At 42.7% G+C, this 22,078-nt stretch overlaps 2 protein-coding genes across 2 annotated transcripts in view; both read left to right on the top strand.

Moving 5' to 3' along the window:
- mtpn (myotrophin) overlaps positions 1 to 19,468 on the top strand; it is a 31,275-nt gene extending 11,807 nt beyond the window's left edge. Inside the window, exon 4 of the mRNA XM_054752803.1 lies at positions 17,849 to 19,468. Coding sequence (XP_054608778.1) covers positions 17,849 to 17,965 — 117 coding nt within the window. The 3' untranslated portion in view covers positions 17,966 to 19,468. The remainder of the gene's footprint in view (positions 1 to 17,848) is intronic.
- LOC129195074 (protein FAM180A) lies at positions 18,216 to 21,066 on the top strand. Its single transcript, XM_054800792.1, has 3 exons — positions 18,216 to 18,285; positions 20,433 to 20,530; positions 20,722 to 21,066. Exons 1-3 carry the CDS (start codon positions 18,216 to 18,218, stop codon positions 21,064 to 21,066), a joined length of 513 nt encoding a protein of 170 aa, XP_054656767.1.
- Positions 21,067 to 22,078: the final 1,012 nt, after the last annotated feature.

The raw sequence follows: 22,078 nt of genomic DNA, 5'->3' as shown, positions 1-22,078 counted from the left end.
ATGTCTGAAATCTTGGCTATAATCACAGTAAACATCCTCTGTCTCGTACACCGCCATGTCTGTTTACCTGAGTGATAGTAACCCGATGGCGTCACTTCCAGCAATGAGGCTGAACAGTGAGCGCTAGCTCGTCATGGCTGCATGGCGCCATCAACTACAAATGTCATTTTTTCGAATTTGCTGTTCACTTTCAAAATGGAAGAATGCAGAACATAATTGCAAACAAAATATAACATTTAAGCAAAGTTAAATCATGTCAGGGACCCTTTATGTGTGTTTTTATTGTAAACAACCCTCTTTTTGCAAATTCTACAAACTCTTTGCTGTTGACCAAGTGGTGTATTATCTTTCCGCCACTTTGGATGACAGGTTTGCCATGTAGAACAGTATTTCTGTCTGCAGGCTTTCTAAAAATGGTAGTTTATAAGCTGCCCTGATCAGCCTTAAAAATAATAGTGTCTAAAAAGTGGACTTTGTCTTGCTATATATTCCAGTGAAAGTCTGATATTTGAATAAAATAAAATTATTTTCAATGTGCTGGAGCGCTAAGTGGTTGATTTCACGCACTGCTCAACTTGGAGGACTCACGTGGCCGCTTGATTACGACCGGGGAAATAAGTTATAGATTAGTCCAAGATCAGTCATAAGCTCAACTAATGCACGAGACAAGGAGTCAATAACAGATGAGGGAGAGGCAGGCAGCAAATATGCCCAAAAGGCAATCAGGAGTCCATATTAATTATGCTAATGATTTGGATTTGCTACTTCATTAAGCAGCATGTTGAGCTGGCTGATCACAATGGAAGTGCTGCTTGATGTCTGTAGCAACCACATGTGCGAGGTGGGGGTGGGGGGCTGCCCGTGTACTTATGTCGGCACACGTCTGCTAATTACAGCATCTGCCAATCACCATGGAGACGCTCGCCAATCAGTTTGGTAGCTAATCTGTGAGAGGCAGAGCTGATTGTTGACTGACTACACCAATCAACCTCAATGACGAAGTTAATTAGCCGGTTTTATTCTGCCATCCAAAGCATTGTGCTTGGATTTCTCACACTTAGAGCTAACTTTAAAAAGACAGACTTGAACTCCTGTTAACACTTTGCAAATAAGCTCATTTGTTACTTCAAGCAAAAGCATTTGGGCTTTTTTGGATAAAACTTCGCAAAGGACAGGGCAGGAGGTGTGCAAAATAATAATTTATGTGGTGATCCAAATAACATTGTAGAAAGAATGCAAACTGCAAAAAGAATTCAAAATGTATTTTCATTCGTTAAAAATAGGGCACTTTTTATTAACCCTGACTCAGTTTTACTAGAAAGTTATGCATTCTTATTAATTACAAAATCAATCCAGAACAAGTATGGATGCAGGATTTTTTTCACGTCTGTTATCACTAAAAAAACAGGAGCATTTTAATGATATTTTTCTTCATTTACCAATAAATCATGCATATTATTAATGACAAAGCAGGAATTTTGTGTCCGTTCTTTTCCCATTGGCAAAACGGGACATTTTTAGGACATTTTCCTCAATTTCTTAGTACAATTTATTGGGGATGCTCCCATCAGGATTTCATGCTGCCGATTCCGATACCGATTATCCATGAGTGAGATCGTCCCATACCGATCACATGGATTAGCTGTACATTTTTCAGTGTGTTTATGATGAGTGGTATTGATCAGGGGCGCCGTTAGATAATCCCAAGGGCCCCTGGTAAATAGGTCATTATTAAAAAATACACTTTTGTTCATTAAACAACCACACACAAAGTGTTTTGAAGATAAAGTTGTTCAGTGACACTTGGACGTACCCCATAAAGGTAATATCCACTTCGCCGTGGGACAAAAACAAGCTCCAAACTAACTGCTTTGCTTGTTTGTTTAAAAAACAAAATGTCACTGTGGTCAAAAGTCACTTTGGAGTCTGTAGATGAGAAGTGAGGCGGATAATTCTAGCTAGCGAGCTAGCTAGTTAGCTGCGGACAGCTCGGCAAAGCGTGTATTTTCCGGAAATTGTCGGATACTAATCGGTGGCTGATCAATTAGAGCATCCCTACATTTTATTAGTACATCATTAGTATTAATTACAAACTGGGATTTTATTTCACTTCTGTTGACACAAAAAAATAGTGCATATCGATGTCATTTCCCTTAATTTGTTAGTGATTAATGCATTATTATTAATGAGGGGTGGACGATAATTATCGGTCCGATATGAGGGAATTATCGGATTTATCGGTATGATGTCATATCATTAAAAAAAAAGCTCCGATAACCGATAATTAACCTGTACAGGTGGCAGCAGTGGCTCTGGAGGTAGAGCAGGTCGTCCAGAAACCGTAAGGTTGGTGGTTCGATCCTTGCTCCCTCCACCCACTTTGCCTCCAGTGAATGCGAATGAATGTTTGGTGGTGGCCAGGGCAGCTGTGGCTGCAGATGTAGATAACCATCACCACCAGTGTGTGACTGGGGAGTGGATGAATAATGGGTTCACTTCACTTCGGGTGCCTTGAAAAGTACTGTAAAATATAATCAATTATTATTACTGTGCGGATGAGTAAATGAAATGCTCCTTTTTTCCCCTGTCTGTGACGTTAACGGCCTGTCGTAACTTCCCCTGAGCTCACTTGTAAGCAGACATTCATTCCGTGTGCTAGTTGTAGCAAATGTGCCGCGATGAGGGGGAAAACAATCCCATCGAGCACACAAAAAAATCTTATCACCCCCTGAAACACCACATCGTTACGACCCCTGGGGATTGTTGTGCTGCGGCGTTTGAAAAGTGCAAAAGGTTTGCCAGAGACCTCCGTGGCGTCACACCGGCCGCTCAGAGCGTGTGCCCAAATACAGTGCACTTTGCTGGTGGCTCCTCCCGCTCTATACTCTGGTTCTCCTGGAAAAAAGAGATAACGTGCATCCATAGTGCCTGGTAATTAACTGACAGCCGCCACCTTCCACGATAGAAACAATCAGATCGACTCCAGATAAGTCAGGAAAGCACTGCAGTGTAGAAGTGTTGCACAAAAGCTCTGTGTGAGGGAGGCGGGGGGATCATCCCCAGTTCCAGCGCAGCAGTACGACATAAATCCCACTAGAAGGGGGCGGGTGGTATCGATGGAATCATATTGCTATTAGGGATGTTTTAATTACAAATAAAAGTGGATTTATTATCTCTGTGATGACAATGTATTTGAAAGTCCGCCCCCAGGCTGAGGTGCGCCCGCCCTCCTTCCTGTCCCTATCGTGGAACGTTTGTGTGATCACCCCAGGGCGGTGTTCATCGATTAGCGGTGAAGCTTTTTACTAAGAGGTGGATTTATGAGCATGTTCGAGTGATGTGGAAACACCGAGGCTGCAGGGCCATAGCAAACATAATAGCGAGGCATCATCCCAAGACTTCATAAAAACATGTCCGCACTTGTTTTATTCTACTTGATGCAGCCAATCAGGCGCCGTGATGAAGCCTCCAACCGGACAGGTTGTATGTCTCAGCATTGATCCGGTTGTAAACCAGTCTGCAGGGCGTTGTTTATCAGCGTTATTGTGCTAATAAAGCGTATCATGGTGGGACAAGTCAGCTGGCGGTAACTAGTACTGATGGCTTCTTCCTGGGATCATGCTTCATCTTTCTGCAGAGTTTTGGACCAACAAACCCAACCCGCTAAGCCCTTTAAAAGCTAAATCTCAAAGAACTGTGATGCTCTTTTAAAGTCAACACTCCAGTGTTGAACAAACGCATAGGCTGACCGCCACACCTTTACTTTGCCGCTCCCAGACGTCCAAACTCCTGTTTACTGTGACCCTGACCTCTGGCATTTGGAGCAAATAATCTCGCACAGCTGAGTTATGAGCACCTTTCCAGGTGGATTTGGTGGGGCTTAGCTGGAGAAAGGTTGACACCGGATTTGCGAGAAGGACGGTGACATCTTTAAATCCTTTGGGAATGATCCAGAAAGAACACCAATGGGAAGACTTGAACAGATCTGGGAGGGCTTTGTTCAGGAATGACAAAGCAAAGGAACTACCCTGAATCGATCCGTCCATTTTCTTACGATTATCCAGGAGCCTTTTGTCTCCAGACAACAATTGCCCTGTTGGGACAATCCACTGTCCCTAGAATGGACCATGGACTTTGAGATATATACTCCAATGATCCCGGTGATGCTATAGCAGCTCATAGATTGGATAAACTTTGTTCAAAGTACCCAAAAGAATATTACGGAGAAGACGTGATCAGATCTGGGTGGGCTTAGTTCAGGAAAGACAAAGCAAAGGAACATCCCTGAATTGAGCCGTCCATTTTCTTTCATTTCTAGACAACAACCCCCCCAATAGGGACTATGCACTGCTTTACTGCTAACCCGCCTGCTTCACACACAGGGCCTTCGGAATAGGAGAGGAGCGTGCTGAGCGCTTGGCCAAAAGCCCGGATTGTCGACGAGCGTTCCCTCTTAAGGTAGAGGGAGTGCGGTTTACCAACGTACACTTGCGCAGCTGCAGTGGCTGGCATCTGTTACACACGGACTTTGAGATATTGATATATTTTGTAGTTGCACCCCTAAGATTCAAGATTTAAGAGAGTTTTATTATCATGTGCATGGTAAAACAGCAGTTATACCATGCAATGAAAATCTTATTCTGTTCATTCTCCCAAGAAAAGAAAGAAAACACAAGAAAGAATAAGAACATCCATCCATTTTCTATACCGCTTCTTCCTCATTAGGGTCGCGGGGGCATGCTGGAGCCTATCCCAGCTGACTTCGGGCGACAGGCGGGGTACACCCTGGACTGGTCGCCAGCCAATCGCAGGGCACATATAGAGGGCACATATAGACAACCATTCACACTCACACACTCACATTCATACCTATGGACAATTTAGAGTCGCCAATTAACCTCACCTGCATGTTTTTTTTTTGGAATGTGGGAGGAAGCCGGAGTACCCGGAGAAAACCCACGCGCACACGGGGAGAACATACAAACTCCACACAGAAATGCCCAGGGGAGAATCGAACCCAGGTCTTCCCGATCTCCAGGCTGTTACTGTGTTGGCCAACGTGCTAACCACTAGACCACCGTGCGGCCCATAAGAAACATAAACATATACCAATAAATTAAGCAACAAAAACAGAAGAGACATTAATACAAATAAATAACACAAATAAATAAATAAAGTGCTATGAGTGTGTGCTTGTGTTGCGTGCGGCGTGTGTGAGTGCTTCGTTGAGAAGCCTGATGGCCTGTGGGTAAAAGCTGTTTGCCAGCCTTGTGGTCCTGGACTTCAAACTCCTGTAGCGTCTGCCTGACGGTAGGAGTGTGAATAATGAGTGTTGTGGATGTGTGCTGTCCTTGATGAGGTTGTGTGTTCTTCGTAGGACTCTAGTTTTATAAATGTCTTGCAGTGAGGGGAGGGCTGCCCCAACAATGTTCTGTGAGGTCTTGATCATCCGCTGGAGTGCCTTCCTATCACGTGTTGTACGTGATGGAATCCTTCCTCAAAGACAGTTCTCATAACGTCTGCAATCAGCAACCAGCCCCAAACCGTTATGGTCTTTGGTCCACAATGGGTCTACCATCCAGTACTTCAAGCCAAATCTTGGTAGAATGAGCCCCTACCACATGTATTCTCCTAGACGACGTGTCAAACCCGTGCCATGGAGGTCCGAGACGCTGCAGGTTTACTCTCCTGCAGGTGATTTAATTGATGAGCTCCTTCCCTCAAATTGAAGGAGGTGTTGAGCATTAAAATCACCAGCTGGAAAGAAAACCTGCTGTGTCTCGGCCCTCCGTGGCACGACTTTGACATCCCTGTCCTAGATGGTTGACTAATTGATCTCTGGATTTTTCCATTAGGGTTCTGAGTCACTTTTTGGTTTTGTTATGGAAAAATGAACATGATGTTCCCAACCTCTATAACAAGTCTTCAGATTTTTGGTCCATAGCTGGTTTTGACCCTGGTCCCTAAAGTCAAGTCATGGTAGATGATCCACTGCCACCACCAGTGTCTCCTTGTGGGGTGACCAATAGGTCTCTCAGATCTGGGCCTATTCGTGTATTGGGTAGAGCCATCTGCGCCCTGACAAACTGATTTTCTGCTCACTCCAGGCATTTACACTCTCACCGTAGCAACCAATAATCTATTCATGTAACTTTAAACATAACATTGGCAGATGTTCATTTTTCTCAAGGTCTGCGCCTGCTTCACAGTTTGAAAGCCTCGGGGGTAGACCACTGAAGTTGGGGTTCTAAGACTCCCCTGTGAGCCATCAGAACGAGGGCACTACTTTGGATTGACCCGCTTGTTTCCCCTCGAGGGAATTAGCTTCTTTGTTCACGTGGCAATAGATTTGACTTGTCGGAACCAAAATAAGGAAGTTCTTTTCATCGCTCTGCTATGCTTGCCGCCTTTTTCTGTTGTTTGTTCCTCGGAGTCGCTCCGCTGCCGCTCCTCCAAGCAGGCTAATTCGGTTTGAGTCTATCGGGAAGAAAAGATCATGTGCACTCTATTAACCTTTGCGGAGGCCTGTTACTGTACACCTAATGATTATCACTGCCGTGCTCGCCTTGCCTTGCCTCGTCTGGCTTTTATCGCAACCTTGCACGCTAATGAATGTTTACGAAAGAGAAGAGATTGTTTTTCATGTAAGCAAAGTGAGCCATTTACGTATCTCAGCATTCACGTTACAAAACAATAACAAGGCTTCAGAATTGCTTAGCATGTAGAGAGCTACAACTTGCATGAAGGAAGTAACCTAACCCCTCGCCACTTCCTTCTTCCAATCACGGCCTCACTCTAGCACAGTTTGTCAATAAGTCATGCTGTTTTGTGGTTTAATACAGACCATTGTTAATCACAAAATATGCACATTTAAGCAAATTAATTTTTTTTTTTGCCTAAATGAAGCATTTTCAACCATAAAAATGAAGTGAAATACAAATCTAAGACATTCAAAAGAGATATTCAAAGACAATGTGATGATATGTAGTATTCTTCACCGCTCACTAGGTGTTACATTGATGAGCCACCGCAGGAATTACTGTACAGAACATGAAGTTAGGAAAAACCACAACAACAAGGAACTCTCTCAATGTCTTATTATGTCTATTGTATTGGGTAATAGGAGTGTAAAGGTGACTATAGGGGTGTTATTTCATGTCGAGAGGGCTCTAATGATGTTAGTGTATTTAGAAGGTGGTAAACAGGTTTTCTATGCTCTAACTACCAAAATATTCCATTTATAAATAAGGGATCCTGTTTCCTGGACATTCACTGATCACGGCTGGGTGTGGAACCAATTAACCAATAAATGAGAGGATTACAGTAGATAGTATTTTGTAATATGATCATTTTCTACCCACACAGAGGACACATACTTTATATGTATGTAAGTATCATTACAGTGTCTCATTGCTAGGTGGAGTGTCCTGGTTTTGGGTAATGAAAATATGGTCACCCTATTAATTGTCCCTGCTGCTGGCATCACTGGTTCATATTCTGTGCGTCTGCTCTCATTTGACATTTCATCACATTCAATTAAATCCCGGCTTAAACGTCTTTAGCGACCTTTCACCTCGGCGCCTCTACATATTAGCTTCAACAAAGCAATTCAACTTTGCAATTCGAACTCCTGAGGTGTGCAGCCTGCACTGTGATGTATTTTTATCATGTACTTTTTTTTTTCTTAAAGTAAATATTGTATATCTCACTGGAAAGGTGTGGGCTGCTCCTTGGAGTTAAGATTCATCCCCCAAACTTGTGGAAATGATGCACCGTAGCAAAGTTGTTTATTTATTTCCGTCGTGCCTCACTGCTTTGCCTCTCATTTCCTGGGCTTTGCAAAGTGCTTTGGTGTGCTTTCTTGTAATGAAACAAATATTCTGTCCCCCCCTCTCACACAAGTGCCAGCAGACAAATGCAGCGGCTAATGAAAATGCTATTATGTCGGCTGTCACAACACATGAGCCTGCCGGGCTGAAATATTGTCATCTGTTTGTTTTCATACGCGGCAAAACAAGGACCGAGCCGCAATTGTTATCTCCACCTGTAAACACTCGTGGCTAGCACGCCGACCCAGTAGTCAGGTAAGTTTGGACTACTGGGCGCGTTGGCAGGTATTGATTCCTGATGATGGAGAGCTCATTCGGGCCGTCCTATGATGCGCCCGCTCGTTTTTTCTGCTTGTCTAACAAGCAGCGCGGTCAGGCCACAAGCGGCTCCTTTTTCTTCATTAAAAGTGAAAATTATGTGTTTGATTTATGCCGGGAAGGGATGCCTCGTTGCCATAGAAACAGATGCACCCAGGGCCATTATTCAGGCTATGCAGGTTATTCAAGACAGGGAGTTGGTCTTTTTCCAGTAATCTAACCATGACAAGGAACTGCCTTTTTACCACCTGTCTCTCTTTGTGTCATCTTTTCCCAAGTTTACTCCCAAGGTAATGTCTTCTGACTCTGGGTTTTAATCACCTGAAGCCCATTGGTTCCCAGGACCTATGAAGAATGTGATACCTCAATGTTTGACCAGAATAGCGTGGACCATAGGCTCGACTATAAAAATGACTTTTGGGCTGAGACTCATCAGAAGTGCTACCATTTGACTTCTCACAGGGCGGCCAACCTTTTCTGATGCTCGCTGGATGTAATACAGTTCAACAAGCCTGTGTCAGTGGAGTCTTCTTAAGCGTCACTACACCACCATCATTTGCCCTGGGAAGGAGGAAGATTTGATATGTAACGGATGCCAGTCATTGTGCTGCGCAAGTGTATCTTGGTAAACCCTTGGCCTTAAGAGCTGCGCTGAGCGCAGGGTTGACAGGTCGGGCTTTTGGTCCAGCGGTCAGCGCTCTTGACCCCCAAGGTCCTTTGTTCGAGCCCCGGCGCGTGCCAGGCTGAAACAGGCATGTTACAGATACACCTCATGCTTCATCATATAACCCATGTGCCACCCATTCTTTGTCTCCAGTCATTTAGCTCCGTCCCTGTCCAGCATTCTCCCAGCTGTGTCTTTACCACCATTGGTTTTCAGTCTACGAATGTGGCTCTGTCCCTGCCAAGGTGTTCTCCCACCTGCATCCCTTTCTGCATTTGTCCTTCCTCGCTCTGGTTCTGTCCCCAGCCAGTGATCTCAGTCCCTGCCACATTTGTGTCTCAGCCGTATCATTACTAATCCCGGTTTCTTGTCACTAGCCAATGATCTCAGTCCCTGCCCAAGGCCTAAACCCACTCCCGTCCATTTCTTCAAAAGTTGACCTACGTATTGTCTTTCTCCGCCCCTTTTAGTGGTTTTCAGCCTGTTAGCTTTGACACAACCTGAGGCGTTCTCCAACCTGTGTCTATACCGTCATTGGTTTTCAGTCTACTACCATTGCTCTGTCTCTGTCCAAGGTCTTCTCCCACCTGTATCCCTGTCTATATTCATCCTTCCTCGCCTGGTTTTGTTGCTTGCCAATGATCTCAGTCCCTGCCCAAGGCCTAAACCCAATCCTATTAATGTCTTCAAATGTTCAGCTACATATTGTCTTGCCGCGCACCTTTTAGTCTTTGCCAAGCTGTTAGCTTTGACATAAACTGAGGCATTGGTCCAGCATTCTCTCACCTGTGTCTTCACCTTCATTGGTTTTCAGTCTGCGACCGTGACTGTCTTTGTCCAATGTGTTCTCCCACCTGTATTCTTCCTATATTAGTCCTTCCTCATCCTGGTTTTGTTATCAGCCAGTGATCTCAGTCCTTTCCGCAGGCGCCCCCCCCTATTTGTGTTAATCCTTTCCGGTCCCTGTTTCTTGTCACTAGCCAGTGATCTCAGTCCCTGCCTGAGGCCTAACCCAAATCCTGTCCATTTCTTCAATGGTCCTACCTAAGAATTGTTTTGCTCTTTGTTGATCTTGGACGGCAGTGGCTCAGAGTAGGTTGTCCAAAAACTGTAAGGTTGGCCCTTTGATCTTTGCTCCCTCCACCCAGTCGTCGTCGTTGTGTGTCCAGGCAGGACACATGGTCCTCCTTCGCTCCAGTGCTCCCCACACTGGTTTATGAACATGAATGAATGTTCATCACTTCTGCTGTGCCCAGTTTATCTCCTGCCAAACAGTTTCTTCTTTTCCTGGTCACCTGTGTCTCATGCCTTTATCAAACTCGCCCCCATCTATGCCCAGGTACTGTCCCGCCTGTGTCTTGGATAATAAGTCCAACCTATTATTCCCTGTTTTTGCCTTCTGTGTCGTCCTTGCCCTAACCTTCTCCCACCTGTGTCCTGTAGTGTATAGGAGCTGTTCTTGTCAGTGCATGTTGGTGTAAGGGCGCAAACCATCATGTCACTTCCTCCTTCCGCCCACTTTGACTCACTAACTTTGAGCGTGAGAATCATACGGGCTTCCTCGAGTCAGTGTGCTGTCAAGGCCTCGTCACCTGTAGCCGCTAATGAAAGCCACTCCGTTTGACGTCATTTTAGCATCATGCAGGGTGGGCGCTACTTTACCCCCCACCCCCAGGATCCTGTCAGGAATATTCCTCCAGAACTTTTTGGGTTCTCATCCTTGCTGTTGGTTTTTAATTGACCTCGACTTTGCTAATTATGTCGTCATGCGCGGCACAGTGAAACGAGCGAGCGACCGTGCTGGCTCGCAAGTCTGATTGGGCCTCGTAATGGCGAGATGTGACCGAGGGAGGGGGAGGAGGAGGAGGTGGCGACTGAGCAGAAAGTAACATCTTGTCACAAGCGGGAAGCTGTGCTAGTTTTATCTTAATCATGTTATTGTTTACTTCTCCTCCAGCACATTCTGTAATAATTAGCTACAAGTGCGATGTCTCCACCTCATTAAGTGTTGCCTTCCCTTTAAAACATCAACAATTTGTAGTTTTCTGCAGATGGCTCAGGGTTTGCAAAAACGAGAAGCAGTCCACACTTTCTTTGCTCAGAACAGCCAGGCCAAAGCTTTTAGAAAGCAGAACCCGGAATGATCCGCGACTGCTTGAGAAGATGTAAAAGCGGCTTGAAAGTAAGCAGGGCGAGACGGCGTGATCTGACGAGGAGTAGACGGGAATTGTAGCGTTTGCATGGCTGATGACGACATATGTTGTGCAGACATTCCTTTTGTAGGACTGGAAAGCGTTTTAATTACAATCCAGGCATGACGAGCCGATTGGGAGGCGGTGACAGATGCGATCTAACGAGACACCGCGCGGCTTTGAGAGGATTGGAGGATGGAGGAAGTGTGAGCTTTTAACAAGGCAGACGTCTGGATCGAGCTGAGAGGACCGATCCAGCAGGAAGTCGCTGCAGGAAGCCTGTCGGAGTCTCGTTAAATGTCAGCTGCTTGCAGTGCACTCATCCTCCTTTCATTGTTTAACAGCCACCGACAATCAAGTGCGCAGAGAACTGGGATATGTGGAGGAAACATTCTGGTTCTGATGTAACGGCCAGGTCAGCTCCAATGTGTACTTTGAAAGCATCTTTTCAGACATTCTAGCGTATTACAGCATCCAAAGAATGAAACCAGGTGCTCCACACCTTCTTTTCATCCTGCATGATGGGGTGTCCGCATTCATGCTGTACCTTTGAATGGAGCTCGATTGATGAGCTTTGCATCCATGCGGCATCTCATCAGGTGTAGCACATGTCTGCAGGCTCTTGGACGGTTATCAGGAGGACATCAGTGACTCAACACTACCCCCTTGTGGTCACTTATTCCACTAGCCCTCACTCTCATACGCTTATCTCCAACTACTGTTGGTGTTTTCCCTTCTTTCCCTCTCGGGTAATCTGGGAAATACTTATAATAATAATAATAATAATAATAACAAGGGTGTCATTCTTCTTGTTGCGTGGACATGCGTTTATGTGTTTATTGATACTGAGCAATGACCATAGCAGCACAGCAGCCACCAGTACCGCTAAGTTGGGACTAGTCTCTTTTTCCACTTTATTTTCTGTTATGATTTACATTTTATTACTTATTTTTCATTAGTTTAATTTTATTTTATTTATATTTAATTTTTATTACAATTTTGTATTTTTTTGTAACTCCTTTTCTCTGTTGATTTTCCATTGTTTTATTTTATATTTTTTATTTTCATTTTGGGTTTTTTTTGCCTTTTATTGTTCACTTTATACTCTTCGTTATGATTTATTTTATTATCATTTTCTTTTTTCATTTTCATTTTTTTTCCCTCCTGTGCTTATAGAATGTTCATCAATCAATCAGAGGTTGGACTGGAGTTCCGTTTAGTCCCTGAATATGAACTTTTCATCTTGGCAAGACATTTTGGACAATTGTATGCTCCTAACGCTGTGCTAAAAGTGTTCTCTTCCCGGTGCGCAAAGCTCAAGCTCCATTTTAATGTGTGCCTGGATGAGTGTGGTGTGGAGGAACGTCAGTGACCTCTGACCTGGCAAATGAGACAAACATTCCCAGAGACACGCTGTAGCTGTAGCGTTTCCCATTCAGGCATTTATTTGTGATGACCCGCCACGAGTACGTTTGGACCTCCACAGATGGATTTTGCGCTATTTTATATTTTTTTATTTAGCACTGGCTGTTTGCTTGTTTGCTTCACAAACAGAAAAAAACATGATTTTTTTCCCCCCAATCGCACGCATTCACGTCCTGTTTTGTTAAATAAGGTTTAAAAACATTTCAAAAAAATCCAGTGTCGCTCATTTCTTTAGACCCAACCCAAAAAGCTCGGTTTTACCCGTCCACACACAAACACGTACACACGGAAGCCTTCCCAGAAGAATGGAGGGCGTTTTATCAACTTCCTGTGTGTGTCCCAATACTTGCGTCCGACCTTCTCCTTACCATTCAGGATGCGAGACGTTCTTCCACATCAAATAGAAGAAGCTTCCCAAGTGTCCGCTGTGCAGGTTGATGAAATGAGAGCAGCGTTGATGTTTTTGATTACGCTACGTGACCTGAGCCAGCGATGCGCCGCTCGCTTTCCTTCTCCGTATCCGTGCTGCTGCTTCATTCCCAGAGCGAAGGCGCCAATGAGCAGCGGTGAGCCCTTATCTGTCGGGGTTAAACGTCAGGCGGAACATTAAAGATTTCTCTGGCTTCTTGTTTACCAGCGCCTCTTTTTTAATTTCCCACAAGAACATCCGCTGGAATAATATCTGCCTTTTAAGTTGGCGTATTGTCGGGTTCCTCCTCGTACGCTCGCTACAAGACCAGACCATGGAAGATTCTCTCTGAGCGGCTGAGATGACAAATGGAGTGGCGTGTTGTTCCAGGATGTGAAGTTACACGTTGAGAACCAGAAATCAATATCAATACATTTAAAAATACTAGTGATATACACTACTGGTCAAAGGTTTGACTTTTCCACTTACTGATTGAAATTCCAGCGGTTCAAGTCCAATGAATAGTTTGAAATGGTACAAAGGTAAGTGGTGAAGTGCCACAGGTTAAAAATGAAATGCTAAGCTTACCCAAAAGTGAAAAATAATGTGTATTTCAGAATGATACTGTTTCAGGGAGCACAAAACGGGTCAACAATTTAAAGCTGTTGTGCAGGAATGGAGGTTGATCAAACCTTGGCAGTTTGTGCAACTCATTCCTGCAGGAGGACTTACTACCTCCTCTGTCTGCATACAAACACACTGTGGCACTATACCCTATAGTCAACATTTTTTCTCCACAGAAATTGAAGTGTTCTAAAACTTTTGAGCGGTAGTGTATGTTTTAGGTCACAACTGGAAAATTTGCAAAAAGGTGTCTGTGTTTTTTTGGGGTTTTTTTAATTGTTCCATTTATTTTCTGTGTTATGCTTTATTTTTTATACCTTATGGCTTATTTTCCATTATTTTTATTTTATGGATTTTTATTTAGAATTTTTTTAAACTTTCTTTTATTATTCACTTTATTTTGCATGTTGATAATTGTAGTTTTTATGCCAGACCTTTTTTCAGTTGTATTTATTTTGAATTGGGGTTTTTTCTGCCTGTCTCTGATTGGCTACAATAGCCTTTCAGTTACAGTAGCGGGCTTTTTTTTTAAGTCGTAATATTATGAGAGAACAAGAGAAAATTAACTTTTCATTTTTAGAAAATTTGGTTGGGTTGGGGGGAAAAAGTTCTAATGTTACGGAAATAAAGTCATAATTACCAGGACAACATTTACAAAAAGAAAATTGAAATAATTGGAAAAATAAAAATAGCAACAGCAGCAGAAGTGGCGAAAACACTGTAATTTTATGAGAACAAAGTCCAAATATTAAGAGAAAAATGTTTTACTAGAATTAACTCCAAATATTCAGAGAAAAATGTCATTTTAGTAGCATAGAGTTACAATATTAAAGAATTTTTTTTCAAGTGGTATTATGAGAAACGAGAAAATAAAGTTATCATGTTTGGAAAATTTGGTTGGGAAAAAGTTTTAATATTATGGGAATAAAGTCGGAATTACGAGACAAAAAGTTACAAAAAGAAATTGTTGGACAGCTGTAAACTTGCCAGAATAAAAGTTCTAATTTTACAAGAATAAACTAAATATTATGAGTAAAAATAATGTCACAATAGTAGCATAGAGTTGCAATATTCAAGAAAAAAAGATAAAAAAAAAAAGTTGCCATTTTTGGAACATTAGGGCGGTGAAAAAAGTTATATTATGGGGATAAAGTTATAATTATGAGAAGAAAATGTATAAGAAGAAAGTTGAAATAGCTGGAAAAAAACTACAGAAGTGGAAAAAGTGGCTGCAATTTTATGAAATGAATGATGAGTGAATGTGATAAGCCATAATATTATGGGAAAAAGTCAAAATCACAAGAAAAAACTTTAAAAGAAAAAAGTTGAAATACAGTCAAACTTGTCTATAGCGGCCACTAAAGGGAGTCTGCAAACGTGGCCGCTATAGACAGGTGGCCGCTATAGACAGGTTGGCATCCAGTTTGAATGTGGACCAGTAGAGGAGAAAAAAGGAAAAAAATAATAATAATGTTGACCAGTAGAGGGCACTGCGGACTGCGGATAAAAGTTGTACAGCACTACTAGGCTTGTTATTATCATGGTTCATGGTTTTAATTCATCCTGAACATGCATATGAGTCAAACAGTAGCACATCACATAGTACAATTCACAATTTTGCATGTCCAAAAAGGAGTAGGAAGAAGCAAAGCTTATTTAATCCTACCCCTCATCAGTTTCACATCAGTTGCAATACATTTATTCACCTCTTGTTCTTCCAAGTGTACTTTGTAGGTCTACATGACAATGTAGTGCAATCATAGCCAAGGTTTTTACTTACTAAAAGGAAGCTAGAGGCTTAATAATAACTGATAGAATATATCCACCACCCACAGAACAAAGCTGTGCTAGTAATGTCTTACGCTTGTTTTTAATATTTTACTTTTTATACGGCAGAGTGTCATTACAGCTTTAGTTCATCAGGAAGTGACGGGAAGTGACGGTGGGCGTCCCGAGCAGGAGAGCTAGGCTCAGTGCTAGCTGTGAGTTTGGAGAGAGTTGGGAAGTGTGTTTATGTTGGCGTGGATGTAAAGTCCTGCAGTGTTCTCCGCTGTTAATAAAGCCATTAAAGTGCATCGGCGACGTGAGTCTCTCCTTCCCCACAACAAGCGGCATTACAGTATTGACCAGTGCACACCAGGAAATAAACGGTGTCATTTCTTACAGGCATTGGCTGGACAGCTATGTAGTGGGGCTTGTTTAACCTTTGCCTTGTGGGCAAGCAGGAAGGAGAGACGATGCTGAGAGATGTGTGTGTGTTCTGAGCTGCTGTCTGATGGCCGCGTTCAATAAATAAAGTTGGCAGAAGCAACAGGAGAAGTTTCCTTCTTTGCTTCGGAGCTGAATAACACTGACAAGTTAACAGACTAGTAGCGAACGGAAAAGAAGACGGCTTTGTTTGTGTCGAATACAGAAGATGAGGACTTTGATGGATTTGTGGATGAGGATGAAAAATAACGTGAGTACATTCTAAAGTACTTCAATTAAGTACAACCGAACTCAGTTTTGCTCCCGCTGCCGCGTGCATGCTAGCGTATGTTTTTTTTATTGTAGCGTCGCTGGGAGCACGTCCTGTTCCCAGCCTACTTTGCGGTAATGTTTTGTTGCAAATGCTCTTAAAGTTACATGTTTGACCAGGAAATAGCAAGCTCAAAAGAAGACGGCTTTTTTATGTGGAACAACTGACAGTTTGTGTGGATCTTGTGAATGATTGTGACTGAGCTAGGACTCAGTAATTAAAGTCTACACACGACGGCTTCATTGATTGGAAAACGAAACTTTTTCGTGCATGAAGCTTCGACTTGAGTCGGTAATTTGGCCGCTATATGCGGTCAGATATTGACCAAGGGAGACAAAATGGGTGGCCGCTGGCCGCGTTTAACAGGTGACTGCTATACACAGGGTCTATAACGTAAATTTGCTGGGGGGGATTTTTCAGTGGCTGCTATAGGCAGGTGGCCGTTCGATAAAGGTGGCCGCTAAGACAGATTTGACTGTATTTGTAAAATAAAAAAACGTCAGCAATGGGGAAAAAAAACAGCTATAGTGTATAGAGTATAGTGTTGCAATTTTACGAGAATAAACTTGTAATATTATGAGAAGAAATAATGCCATTATGTAGGATAGAGTTGGAATATTAAAGAAAAAAATACATTTAATTTTTTTTTATTGTAATATTTCGAGAAAAAAAACAAAGAATAAAATTGTATTTTGGGGAAAATTGGGATGGGGAAAAGGTCAATAATAAAGTCAAACTATTATGGGAATAAAGTCATAATTACAAGAAAGTTGAAATACTGTAGTTGAATTAAACGACACAAATAAAACAAAAATAGCTGTACTCTAATGAGAAAAAAAGTTGTAATTTTACAAGAAAAAGCTTTTAATATGAGAAAAATGTCAATATAGTAGCACAGAGTTGAAATATTCAAGAGAACATAGTTTTAAAAAAGTCATAATGAGAAACAAATCAAAATAAAGTTGTAATTTTTTTAGGAAGTCAACTCAGGGGAATAAGTTATATTTTGGGAATAAAGCCAAAATAAGATGGGAACAAAGTCATATTTAAGAGAAGAAAGTTGAAATAGTTGGAAAATAAAAATAAATAAATCAATAAAAAAACAGGGGAAATGGGAAAAGCAGCTGGCATTGTTTTCTTCCAAATAGTCCAAATATTAAGAGATAAAAGTTCTATTTTAACGGCAAAAAAGTTAATTTTGTGACAATAAACTCTTAATGAGTGAAAAATAATGTCATCTTAAAAGCATAGAGCTCAGATATTAAAGAAAAACATGTATGTTTGTTTTTTTTAAAAAAAAAAAAGTAATATTTTGGGGAAATTAATTTGGGGGTTTGGTTATATTATGGAAGTAAAGCCAAACGAAGGTGGTAAAGAAGTCAAACAGTAAGTACAAGACGAACATTTACAAGAAAAAGTAGAAATAGTTGGAAAATTCACACAAAAAAGACAAATATGAAAAAACAGCTGTCACTTTATGAGAATAAAGACAAAAGTTCTCATAGTTGGGAATTTAAAAAAAACAAAAATTCAAAAAGCAGCAGAAATGGGGGGGGGGGAAACGGCTGTATTCTACTGAGAAAAAAGTTGTCATTTTACAAGAATAAACTTTTAATATGAGGAAAAATGTCATTTCAGTATCATATAGTTGAAATAGTCAAGATTTTTCTTTTTTTTGGAAGTCATATATACTGTGAGAAACAAAGTAAAGTTGTAACTTTTGGACAATCAGGTTGGGGGAAAATGTTTATTATGGGAATGAAGTCTTAAATACTGGAAAAAATTGACTAAAAGGTGAAATATTTGGAAAATGCAAAAAAAAAAATGGAGACAAGCTGAAAGAGTGACGTTGTGCTTTTTCACCTGCAGCATGTGCCAAAGCTGAGATGTAGTGGAATATATACTACAGTAGAACTTCTTAGCAAAATATCAACGTTGGCATCCTTTCATGTTTCACTCTGTGGCCCCGGCTGGAGGAAAAGGTAAGGACACTCCTGTTGTAGACGCTCGGTGCATCGTGGGACGTCCGGTATTGTTTTGAAGCTGCCCAGTCGGGTCTGGCCTGCTGTCATCCAGTAGCTGAGAGGCACGGAGCCAAAGGAGGCCGTCCGTCCGCACGTCTTGATTGTTTCCACATGAGAAGCCAGACGGCCCGAGGAGGAGGAAGATGAGGAGGAGGTGACAGAGAGCAACAAGAGGTCTCCATGGAGGACGCGTAAAGAGAGATGCTTCCAAGATGTTGTGGAAGGTCGTCCTATTGATTTCTTTGTCCTTCATCCTGGTGGACGTTCAGTACTGTCACGCAGGTACAGTACGTCTTTTATTTTCACATCTTGTTTCTGGATTTCACCACTCAGGAAATAGCTGGAAGTCTTTTGCTCAGTCACATGATCCTAAAACAACTTTTATTGTGAAAGTGCTTTGACTACCCCGGATACTTTCCGCATTCGTGTCCTCGGACTCTGCGTCCTCTAAGGAAGGTATGTCAGTGGGATTGAGAAGGGTCTCAAAGTATTCCTTCCACCGTCCGACTATATCCTTAGTTGAGGTCAGCAGGCTTCGTGGGGACCGGGCACTGCTTTCCCTTTCTGAGGCATCAGACGGTTTGCAAGAATCTCTTCAAGGCCGACCGAAAGTTGTGCTCCATCCTTCCACACCTGAGTTTTTACTCAACCTCCGCCGAAGCCACGTGCTGCTTGGCCTGCCGGTACTTGTCAGCTGCTTCAGGAGTCCCACAAGCCATCCATGCTTCAAAGGACTCCTCCTTCAGCTTGACGGCAGCCCCGACCTCTGGTGTCCACCATCGGGTTCGGGGCTTGCGACCGGCACCGACCACCTTGCCGCCCAGACACCCGGCCTAAACCGCCACCCAAAACACACATTGCACCAGAGCCCCACCCTCGGGCCTGGCTCTAGTGTGAGGACCCGGTGTCCCACGTCCGGGCAAGGTGCGCTCCGTTTGCTCTTGTCCATAAGGTCTTCTGAATCACTCTTGGTCTGGCCTGTCACCTACGACCTGTTTGCCTTGGGAGGCCCTACCAGGGGCATATAGCCGCGGACAACATAGCTCCTAGGATCACTCAGGCACTCAACCCCCCCCACCACCATAAGGTGCTGATTCACGGAGGAGTCATTTACTGCTATGCCAGAATTATACTTATTATACATAATTATCCATTCATCCATCCATCCATTTTCTTTGGCTTATCCGATTCCAGGTCACGGGGGCAGCAATCTCAGTAGGGAAGTCCAGACTTCCCGTTCCCCAGACACCTCTTCCAATTCCACCGGGAGGACACCAAGGCGTTCCCAGGCCAGCTGTGAGACATAATCCCTCCAGCGTGTCCTAGGTCTGCCCCGGGGGCCTTCTCCCGGCTGGGCATGCCCGGAACACCCCACCAGGGAGGTGTCCAGAAGCCACCTCAACTGGCTCCTCTCCATGTCAAGGAGCAGCAGATCTACTCTGATGGTCTCCCAAGGCAAACAGGTCCTAGGTGGCGGGCCAGACCAAGAGTGATTCAGAAGACCTTATGATCAAACACAAGTGGAGGGACCGCACCTCGCCCGGACGTAGGATACTGGGGCCTCACCATGGAGCCAGGCCTGGGGGAAGGGCTCGCAGGCACCTGGTGGTTGGGCCTTCACCTGTGGGGCCCGGCCGGGCCCGGCCCCAAGAAGCCACACGGGATCTCCCCCCCACCTCAACCTTTGGATCCACCACCTGCGGGGGCAAGCATTAGGGTCCGGTGCAATGTGTTTTGGGTGGCGGTCAAGGGCGGGTGCCTGGTGACCTGGTCTTCGGCGGCCAAATCTGGTTCTATCCATATTTATGCAAGACATATTTTTATTGTATTTTCATTTCTTATGTTTTTTATTCATTATTTATATTTAGATATAATATATATTGTTATAGTATTTATATATTTATTGTAATTGTTCATTTTTATTAATAGTTTTTTGTTTTTCTGCCTTTTCCCAAATATAAATTTCTTCCTGCCTCTGATTGGCTGCAGTTACAGTGATGTAGCGCCACCTGTTGCTGACATGTTCACAGATTTTTTTCTAATGTCGTTTGGAAAAAAAATAGCCAGACCTATTATTATTTAGTTTGAGTACTGTTATGATTTTTATGATGGTTATTATTGTACCGTTTTGTGTAAATTGCTCTTCCTGATTGTGATTGGCTAAAATGGCCTTACGGTTAGTTACTGTATATATAGTGCCACCTGCTATTTTAAACGTCATTAAAAAAAATAGCTTCACCTATTATTATAATTATTATTATTATTATTATTATTATTATTTATTTTTTGTTTGAATCATTTCATTTGATTTGATTGTTAAAAGATTTTAGTGGAAGATAAAGGGAATGCCTATGAAAAAGTTTCCCATTTGCTGTTTTTCTGAGTCCGGTTGTTCCCTGACTTCCTGAAATGTCCCCTTCTGGTTCCAGCTCTGTATCCGTCAGCGCTGAGGACAAAGCGAGGGACACCCCGGCTGGTGGACCCGTCCTTCCAGCACTCTGTGGAGGACGCCAAGCTGCTCTTTGAGGTGACTGGCTGTTGTTTTTACGCCAGCACGCTAGCTGCTAATGACCAACAGGCTGATCAGGATTGTGTTCAGCCGCATTCCTTCCCAGCAATGATGGCGGGGACGTTTATTAACATCATATGACAATCACGTGTTCATTGCAAGGACACTTTATCAGTCACAGCTGACTTATCAATGCCTTTTTTTTGCAGATCTTGCTGACCGGAATGGAGATCCGAGGTGAGGAAGACACCCTCCTCATCCAAGATCCGGAGCTGGCCTCCCTCAGGAGGGTCAGGTCGCTAGCGGTCATATGCGAGGATGTCCTGCCCAAGAGGCTTTCTGAAATCAAACGTCTCACGGCCGAGTTGGACGAACGCCGCCGTCCTCTGAGCCGGCAGGACTTTGAAAGAACCGTGCTCACCCTGGTGTACGCCGCCCGCACCGTGGCGGAGGCCTCGGAGCCGGAGCGCAGGGAGGCGTGGGCCCGCTCCGTCATCCAGCTCTTCAGGGCCATCCAGAAGGACCTTGCCCCGTCTTCAGCCACAAAAAAGTGATACCATTTTATTATTATTTTCATGAATGCATGCATCCTACATCCGTGGAAATCATCAACAGGAAACGGGGGCCGTATTGAAAACGGTGGCTTGAATGTTGCACAACAAACATTCATATCGAAGTAACACTTTTTGCCCTTGGCTCCGAAAACCCTCCCGCCCATAAAATTGTAATAAAATTAAAATAACTTTTTTTTTTCACTGCATCAAAGCTTTCAAACAGAACTAATTATGAAGTGTTTTTGTTTAATTTCAATATTTGTATGCCCTTTTTTAAAAGCCCTTTTGTCATGTTGATTTTTTTCAATGGGAATTACATTATATGCAATTTTTTCAGTGTGAAAACATAAAATATTCCAAATTTATTTCAATGGGTAAAACATAAAATATAAAAAAATTTTCAATGGAGAAAATTTAAAAATGTAAATTTTTTTCGGTGGAAAAAATACAAAATATACCATTTTTTCAGGGAGGAAAAATACTAAATATGCCAATTTTTTTTCAATAGTAAAACACAAAATATTCAAAAAAAATTCAATGGGTAAAACACAAAATATGCAATTTTTTCAGGGGAAAAAAATGAAAATTTGCAATTTTTTGAATGGAAAAATTCAAATATGCAATTTTTTTAAATGGAAAAATTTAAATATGCCTTTTTTCCAGTGGGAATTACACAAAATATGCAATACCTTGTAAACACCACACTTTGGACACCCCTGATCTGTTTAGTATTTTAAATAGTGTGTACTCCAATCTGGCTTCTTACTATGAACATTATGAACTGTATTATGATGCGATGTAGTACATCCCTCCATCCGCTAGATGGCAGCATCTCCCAACATGACGTCCACGACTTTCTCTCATAAAGGAGAAGAAACCTGTTCGCTCATGAAGGTGCCACAAAAACAGAGCAGGTATGTTGAAATATCTTGTCTAAAATAAACTATATTTGATTTTAGATAATAATTTGGCGAAACGTGAAAACGCTCTCAAGTATTAAGTAGCATATTGT

Source organism: Dunckerocampus dactyliophorus, chromosome 15 (genome assembly GCF_027744805.1).
Source record: "Dunckerocampus dactyliophorus isolate RoL2022-P2 chromosome 15, RoL_Ddac_1.1, whole genome shotgun sequence".
Taxonomy (NCBI): domain Eukaryota; kingdom Metazoa; phylum Chordata; class Actinopteri; order Syngnathiformes; family Syngnathidae; genus Dunckerocampus; species Dunckerocampus dactyliophorus.
The sequence above is the reverse complement of the archived record's forward strand: the minus strand, read 5'-3'. Positions and strand labels throughout refer to the sequence as shown.